Genomic DNA, 9,018 nt, shown 5'->3' with positions numbered 1-9,018 from the left:
CACAAAAGTGCCATCAGGACACAACGCTGATCTACAGAAGCCACCACAGAGAGTCGAGCTCCGCTCTTTCAACTTTTACACAGACTTTTATTGTTGGAGACAAAAAACATTTTCTTTACAAACCAACAATGAGTGAATCAGTGCATGGCTTTACTGCAGCGCCACTGCACAATCCTTGGCAAATGCAATAAAACTGCAGAAGGGTCCGATTCATCAGCCATTATCTGACCACAATAACAAATAAATGAGCCCTTTCTTCATTAAATGTCTCTTCAACCACAATATTAACAGCTATACAAGAAGAGCGTGTTAGAGGGTCTGCTAAATACTGTTATGTTCATCTCTGTGCCATTTGCTGTTTGCTAGAAGGGTCTTCTATTGCTCGTGATTGACTAGTGAGACAATCGGACTTGTTAGATGAGCTGCAAAGTGTCTGTGGTCACTTTCACCACCCAGTCCTCCATGAACACCCAACTCCCCATCAGCTCTGCACTCTGGTCTGGGATCCACAATGGGGGGTGTCTGGATGCTGAAATATTTAACAGCTTGACACCAAGCCTGGCACTGTGTGACTCATGTCAGACAAGGCCGCATAACGGCACTCTTGACTGTCTTAACTGAGCTGTGTGTATATAAAGAGGCCAGAGGCTGGGGGAGGCGGGCGTTGGTGCCTTGATAATGTTAATGGATTTTTGATTCCTCTTCCACTTCAGCTGCATTACCAGGAATCAAAACCTCATCCCTCATCAGATTCTTCTTGGATCGAAGAGTGCATTATGTCAGGAAGAAAAGCCATTAAATATCCATTACACTGCTACATCGAAAAAGTGTAGCTTATATATGGTACATGATCAAAAGAGCTCACAGCTTAAAAGGTCCTGTGACTCTTTACTGGATTTCTGACTGAGATCAAAGCCTGACAAAGTGCAATTTCATCAAGTTAAATTAGTTTGTTAAATAAATTAATTGAAAAATATGAACTAAAGGCAATATAAGCATACTATGGGCAAAAGCACAGTGATCAGTGGTGTGACACTGTATGAACGTCCTGCAGACCGTAACTACACCAAAACTTTAGCCAAAACCAAAGATCTGTAATCATAACAAGCCTAAACAGAACTATTTTTACATCTTCTGCCTAAAAGCAAACCTTGTGGGTTCAGCAGACCAATCGCAGTGCTTCTGTCCTTTAACTCTGGTCGGACCCGTAATTTATCGTCAGTGACTCGCAACGTGGGTGTGGCAAAAATGAAAGCATTATGTAGATTTGGGTGGTGACTGATTTCAAAATTTTGTGCCCACAGATTCAATCACTGAAGCCTGCAGTGAGAAATAAAGTTGCTTGCAAAAATGCTACTTTGCTGGCACAAAGCTGTGCTGTCCGCCGTCATGAAAGCTGTCGCTGTCTGAATGAGGAGCTCTCACAAAAAGAATCCGGGCTTTTTAAACTGCTGCCAGTCTGGTTTGTTCCCAGCATCCTCACAGGCTGTGCATGTGGAGGCAGTTACTGCAGTTTATTTTAAAGATCATTTGCGGCTATCACAGATCTTCGTAATTTGTTCCATCCTTAAAGTCCTCTAGCAGATATCACTAACTAGTCCAAGGAGAAACAAAGCTTTGATGAACACCATTTTAAAATGTTATTAACAACATTACATCCAGTATAATAACACCTATCTTTATGCGGGTGATATAGTTCTGTGTCGCTTTGTTAATACTGCAACAAACCTTTGAGAAACTGCAAGATGCACTTTTTAATTGGAAATTAGCCCTGATTGCAAACAAAACTAAATAGATGATACTCGTGAATGGACATAGTATTGAGAGGGTGCCAGAGTATAAATATCTTAAGTTTCACAGTGACACAAAAAAATGGGATATTTGTACAGAAACAGCTAGTTTTCCTCTGTTCAGCAGGACGTGGATAATTGAGGCCATCTTCTTGTCAATCTCAGATTATAGTGAAGTTATCTGTAAACACATCTCATGTTTGCAAGAAGAAGAAGAAGAAGCAGGAGGAGGAGAAGACGACAGGCTGAATTGGGTGTCTGAGAATTAGTCAAACAGGAACTGCTCTACGCTACCCTGCTTGAAGAAGAAGAAGAAGAAGAAGAAGAAGAAGGAGAAATCAAAATGTCTACCTTCTTTGTTTGCAAGGAGAAGAAGAAGACGGGGGAGAAGCAGAAGAAGAAGAAAACGACGACTGGTGGAAACGTTGGTGGGAAGACGTTGTCTACATTCTCCTTAACATCAAGTGAAGCTCTCTGTGCTCTACTTTGAATAAACGCTCTGTTTTGTGGGATGCATCATAACAGACGCTCCCTGGTGGCCACAATTACACGACCCAGTCAAATTATACCGTCCTTCCCATTCAGCACAACAGGCGTGTTACAGCACGCCGTGGTAGCAGGAGGTTGGCTGCGTCACATCGGATCAGGCCGTTTCAAGAACAATTAGACAAGCGATTGAGAATCAATTTAGAGAAAGAAATAGAAGCGGTGGTTAAGCTGTTAGTCTGACACTGTGTCATCCTTAACACTTCTGGCATTCTAGAAAATAGCTGTTCAAAAATAGCATTGGAGGATTTACCACACTAGTCACATGGTTTCCTCAACAATATGAACCACGTAACACAGATCATATCCGAGCAGGTCTGTTAGCAACAACATTACCATGACTTCTTGTTATACAGTGTGTGTGTGCTTCTCTTCCTCCATCCATTATTTCCTTTCCCATTCACTTGGGACCACAAAGGAAATAAGCTATAAAGTTGTTTGTGTCTCTTTCTATTTCGGTTTTAAGAACAAGGCTGCATCTCCAAACTGGTCGAATCAATTGGATTAATAATGAAGCAATACATGTCAGGTACAGTCAGGTGTGTTTTTCTGTTGCTGAAGAAGGATCCCCCCCGAGTAAAATTACAGAACGTCACCTTTAATAAAAGGTCAGAGATCATCAAGACTCAGGTCGGATCCTAAATCTGGGTTCACGTCGTCATCGAGGAGATCATCATTGTTGTCATCGTCGTCTTCCTGATCTGATCCCGGACCGGCGAAGTCGCTCCGTCTGGACTGAACACTCAGACGTACTCGTGGCTTCTGATGAAGGGCTGGTAAAGAGGTAAAGAGCAGAGAAGGAGCAGTTACTTTGTGTGTGTGAGTGACTGAGTGCCTCCTGTGGGATTAGCCTGGAAGACATTCAAATGTTTTCCCATAACAACTGTGTACCAGCATGAGTGCGTGCATGTGTGGATACAATCGTCAAATTAGCCTGGCTTCATGGGCCCAAATCACTCTGGGAAACATTTAGAGCAGATTGTAATCTCTTCCAGGAACATCAACCTTCTGTTACAGTAAGTCTAAGGGGTAAGCAGTGCATGCACACACAAACACGCACAAACACACAGTGTACAAAACTTTCCAAGAAATTACTTGCTTCGCAGAGACTGTTTGAGAGGAAATGAGAGCTTTACTGTTTTATCTGCACATGGACGAACACAGTGGGTCTACAAACTTGCTCACAGCGGTGCTGCACATCTCCAGATTACATTAAATTCTAATTTTGACTTTTTCTTTCAGCTTGTCTCTTTTTACCCTTCTTCATTCTCTTTGTCCTGCTGTGATGCACATGTTCATCACAGCACGAGTAGGATTAGACGATTAATACTGCCCTTGTGTCTGTGCGTTCAACATGAAGCTACAGCCAGGGGACAGTTAGCTTAGCACAAATACTGGAAACGGAGGGTAACAGCTAGCCTGGCTCTGTCTATCAAAAGCTGATTCACAAGTTATATCTCTTTCGTTTAGTCCTCACAAAAACTGAAGTATAAAAACAACATATTGTAGTTTTGTGTGGGAACATTTCTTGGTTCGTTACTGTGAGGTTACAAGGCAACTGGCAGAGACTCCAGAGCAGGCATGACGGTGGTATCGGTCCTCTCATCTAACTCTCTGCAAGCCAAACTGTCAAACTATTCCTTTAACTAATTGTATGCTGAAATGGCAAACAGAGATGAGTGCTCCCCACGCTGAGTCAGATCTACTGGAATGAATCACAGCGAAGGCTGAGCCAGATGTGTGGGGGAGGGACGGGAGGGGAAACTACACGTCCCATCTTGCTAAAACTGCCATCAGTCTGTGCCCATCTGGCGCTCTGTGTAACGCTCTCTCTCAGTGGGAGCGTGTGATCCAATTGTCAAAACATGTTTGTGTTGGTGTACACGGAGGTGGACAGAAGGCTTGTGAAAATGATATGGTGGGAACAAACAGGGTTGATGACTCAGCACGCCGTACTTAAGTACCTATAGCTGAGCGGGGCAGCCGTGCTTGGGTGCATTCTTCATTGAGAAAACGTTCGCTCTCACCTGGGTCTCTGTCATCCAGCCAGGACAGATCATCCGAGCTGACCTCAGCCAGGCTCGGGGTTGGGCTAAAATCAGAGTCAGAGTCCGCCTCTTCAACTCTGACCCCTCTGCTCTGGCTGCAAGGAAGTGGGAGTGGTGAAGCCCCTGAACGCAACAGAAAGACATGGTTAAATAGCTCCATCGCGCTCTGTGTGTGTGTGTGTGCGTGAGAGCGGAGAAAGGAGAGACTTGCCTGATGTGTGTGCTGACAGCAAAGGTGTTGGTTCATGTTCTCTGAGAATAAGCCTCCTGACCTCCTCCTTCAGCTCTGACACAATTGTTCTGTTGTAACAGATTAATTGCAACACATGAGACAAAATCCCACCCCAAAAAAAACACACACACCTACACACCTACGCACACACGTACCTGATCTGGCGGACCTCTTCTTGCGTGTGTGAATACTGAGACACAGTCTTTGCCAGATCGGTGCTGTGAGTTCTGTAGCTGTCTGTCAGCTCCTCCAGCGTCTGAACAAAAGCACACAAAGGGAGAGGTTAAGGATCTGAGAGAACACAAACCGCACATCCACAAGCCATCACAACCTGTCTGATACAATGTGTGCACCTTGCAGCTGTGTTCGTACTGTCTCCTGGTCTCTCTGGCCTCAGCCTGCTGAAAGAACAGGTCCTCCTCCTGTCTCCCTGTCAAGAGGAAAAGAAAGAGCGAGTGTTGTGAACAAGACCGTGCTTGCATTTGCTTTGCGCCGGGCTCAGGACGTGTGCTGTCCCGCCGAATCAATGCAAGGCCATGAAGGGCTGTGTGCGCGTGACTCACTTAGTCGTGTTTTCAGCTGGTCCACCTCTTTCCGCAGGTGTTCCAGCTCCTCTTGGCGGAGTTTTGAGCTGAAACTGTGGGAAAAGGGAAGAAAAATGGCACTGAAATTGTCCCGTTGTTTGCTTTGTGTCTCACACGCCTTCCCCGAAATGAAAATGTCACTCAGACCCCTTCCTAGTTGCAAACTGAGGCATAAACAATTTTTCAGTCTCGAGCTGGACCCATCATCAACTCAGCCTGTAGTCCCGCCCCCCAGCCCCACCCCTTGTGCACCTCTCCTCCAGGTTGCCTAGCGACGTGGCTCTGGTGATGTGTCCCCGCAGACTGCTCAGCTCACGTCCAACCTCTCTCTTCCACTGCTCCATCCGCCTCTCTGCTCCTGGACTTTGTCCCCTCCTCGATTCGTCCCTCTCTCTGTCCCTCTCCCTTAGCCTGTGAACCTCCTCTGGAAAAGAGAAATTACTATCAGGAGGAGATTTTTTTTGGCTCCTTTAGCAGCCTTGTGGATGGATCCAAATAATTTATTAATATAATTAATTATAAATGAACCCTCCCTTGATGAGTGTATTTTGCTTTTTCAGACAGTAGGAGGGTGGGGAGAGGACAGAAGGTACAGGGAGCCGGATCTGAACTTTGGACAGTGGTGAGGCAGCATTTTTATACATCATGCATTTATTCAGCTCATACTTTCGTCCAAGCTTTGTATGAATAAGGCACAACACAGCCACAGCAGATCAAGGTAGGAATAGCGCTGATGTTCCACAAACGTGAGATGGGCTCATTGTCCTGTAAATCCTCTTGCTTTGTGTTGTGGCAAAGACTCTGCTACAGGTCTCGCTCCTTGTCTTCTCCCCTGAGATGATCTTTCACGCTGGACAGAAAACCCGCGAACATCTGGCTTTTGTCCTCAGCGGGAAAGAGTGTAATCAGCATTCATTCCTGGCTTAAATGACTCTGCAGCAGCGGTGATGGAAACATGACACTGGCGCAGGCTCTCATTTTTGGCCCTTTTCCAGCGCGATGATGACGCGCAGTGAAGATCTGGATGTAAACTGTCGCTGGCCTCCATGTTACTTTCTTCTGCTCCGTTTCCCGCAGTGTTCGTGACGCTGACTGTGACGCAAACTCATCGACTGGCAGGGGGAAAGGAGTCATACACCTATGTTTAGCTTGTTTATCCGTGTTTAAAAATCCACATATATGCTAATTTTGGTGTAAAGGTGGTGTAAGTGAAGCTGATAGTATACACAGTAATCAAATTTAATTCAAACTAAAAAAAATTTTTTAGCTGTTTTTCTGTTTTTTCTCTCCTGTTTGTCCATGAGTGTTAACAGATGTAACGCACAATCCTACTAACATGCTAAACCGACAAGTAGTAGCTTAGCTTAACCACAACACAGTCGATCTGATGCGTTTCATATGATACTGAGCAACAAAAGATCTAAAACAAGAGCTTAGATAAATCTATTGTGAAAGTGTATTAAGTGTCTGTTAAAGTCATCAAAGGACTGAGCTGATGCAAACAGGAGAAAACCTCCTCAGACAAACGGCCTTGCTCTACGATGTCTTTAGGTAATTAGTAGAGCAGCGCTGGAAGAGAAGTCCAAAAGTGCATGGAAGGGTACTGCTTTATATACAAATGGTATTACATTGAACACTAAAAGCAACAGGGCCAGCCAAAGGAGACATAAAATAGTACGGTCTCACTTTTTAGTTTGGCACCTGGCTGAAGTGTTTTGAATAAGGGGAGAAGAAGCAGCTGGTATAAAGATACAGAGGTACAGCATTCAACACAGGTCGATATGAGGAGCTGACCGAGATTTAAAGTGAAATGGAAATGATTCTGTGTTAAGTGAAATTAGATTTAAGGTAAACGGTCATGATGCAGTTGGTTACCTTGAAGGGTCTGAATGTGACATTGTTGAGACTGTCTCTCCCTTTCCATATCGTGGAGTTTCTGGGTGAGAGATTCAATCGCCTTGAAAAGATATTTGAGAGAAAAAATTGGAAATCTGTCAATGCAAACAACACGATAATACCTCACACAAACACACTGACTATTTGATCTCGCACACCTGCTCCAATTAAGCAAATAATCACACACCTGGCTCTGCATCTGGAGTTGTGACTGGATGGCAGCTAGGTCTGCCCACTGAACACCAGGACTGAGGGGTGGGGGAAGCTGTCGGAGAGGGGGGCCTCGAGGGGGAAGAGCAGGTGGGTCCAAATCTGACCTTACTGGAAACAAATCTGAAGAGGGGGAGAAGGGATGTGAGGGAGGAAAAGGGCTTCAACCAAAGAAAATGAGTTGAAAGCACTGTCCTTCCTATCGTGATCTGCACCTTATTGTGAAGTTTGAAAGGGTGGAAGTTACACACACATACGCACACACAGAGACAAACAAACCGGTTTTAGTCATATCCAGAAACCCACGGGAGTTCACCCACCTTCTCCTCCTTTGGTGAATTTCCCCGGTGAGCTCAGCCTCTCCTGTGGACACATAAAAACACTTTCGAACTCAAAGGGAATTTCCAAAACTCTCACCATCTGTACATATTTTTTAATCTGAACAACTCAATTAGCGTGTTAAAAGTTTGGTGGAGCGTTACTGCCCCCTACAGGCAGCTCCAAAGATGACAGGTTTGAACTGGGACCACAGTGTGAATACTCCCCTCACTGATGTAAAACAAAACATCCCTCAATGTGCACTGAGGCCACATACTCTCTAACATAATGAGTTTCTGTTATTTCCAGCAGGACTAATAAATTACAAGGGGGAAAAAAAGAAATTTGAGTGCACTCACCCTCATCTTTGCAACGCTGCCATCTGCGACTGACAGGATAGAGCTCAGCTGACTGTCCCAGTTCATGTCTGAGCTGATCTAGAAAGAAATGAATGGACTTGATGCGTCAGTCATTCGCATTAATCGGCCGATGTTTGCTATTTGATGCAAAACGCCACGCAGGAAGACAGAGCTGTGCAGCCTTGACGTTAGAGCAAAGACCACCGTAGGATGGCGTCACAGAAACTTTAGACGCGTTTCATGGCCGGTCGGTGAGGCAACAACCTAGCTGAGATCTCCAACACCTTGTGGGGGGTTGAATTACAGCGTGGCCTGGATATTTGCACGGTTATATTGACGCTTTTCCAGATGCTGCAAAGGAAAATGTAGCCGAGGTGCCAGAACGTGCAGGCTGTCTGCTAACCTGATGGGAACTGATCTGCAGGTATGTCTCCCTCCAGCCTCCAGGAGCAGGTACAGATTTAAACTGGAAGAGACGCAGGACCCCCCTGCTCAAGGACACTTCAGCAGTAGATGCCGGCTGCCAAAAACATAGCAAAATCCACACAAAGCACGTCAAGATAACGCAAAGGAGGCGTAAATGTTAAATAGCCAACTTGCCGTTTTGTTAACCCAAGCTAGTTTCAGTTAGCAGCAGCTGAACGTTGACTTCTTTCTTTCAGCGTTCATAACGCTACGTTACTGTCCTGGTTAGCAAAGTAATTGCCGACCGTCTCCTGGACAATAAGGGACATCTTCTTTTGAAAACGACAGGTAACCTGTCGCTGAAAACAGAATAAACAATGTTTAATGACAGAAAATGTTTGTATTAGCTGGCTAACCGGGCTACTCACAGAAAATCCTGCGACTCCACTTTTAAATCCAGGAGCCCATAACAGCGACGTGATTGCGTAGGACGTCGCCGGGGTTTTCTGGGTATTGTAGTACATCGTTACTCCCTTTTCCACAAAAGTACCGAAGTATTGCGGTAGAATTTCTCCGAAGCACATTATATTGTACATTTTATTGTCGTAATTTGTTTTGTTGGAGGAAATG

The 9,018-nt window shown here is 45.0% G+C and overlaps 1 protein-coding gene across 1 annotated transcript; it reads right to left on the bottom strand.

Annotated features, from left to right (window-relative positions):
• Positions 1-69: 69 nt before the first annotated feature.
• On the bottom strand, positions 70-8,841 carry LOC139330078 (golgin subfamily A member 6-like protein 7). Its single transcript, XM_070960809.1, has 12 exons — positions 8,817-8,841; positions 7,984-8,061; positions 7,627-7,669; positions 7,284-7,429; positions 7,076-7,157; positions 5,453-5,624; positions 5,180-5,253; positions 4,970-5,046; positions 4,772-4,872; positions 4,596-4,684; positions 4,364-4,507; positions 70-3,109 (listed from the first exon to the last, which is right to left on the bottom strand). The coding sequence occupies exons 2-12, from the start codon at positions 8,047-8,049 to the stop codon at positions 2,946-2,948; spliced, it is 1,158 nt and encodes a 385-aa protein (XP_070816910.1). The 5' UTR covers positions 8,050-8,061; positions 8,817-8,841; the 3' UTR covers positions 70-2,945.
• Between the last annotated feature and the right edge of the window lie 177 nt (positions 8,842-9,018).

Source organism: Chaetodon trifascialis, chromosome 4 (genome assembly GCF_039877785.1).
Source record: "Chaetodon trifascialis isolate fChaTrf1 chromosome 4, fChaTrf1.hap1, whole genome shotgun sequence".
Classification (NCBI taxonomy): Eukaryota; Metazoa; Chordata; class Actinopteri; order Chaetodontiformes; family Chaetodontidae; genus Chaetodon; species Chaetodon trifascialis.
The sequence above is the reverse complement of the archived record's forward strand: the minus strand, read 5'-3'. Positions and strand labels throughout refer to the sequence as shown.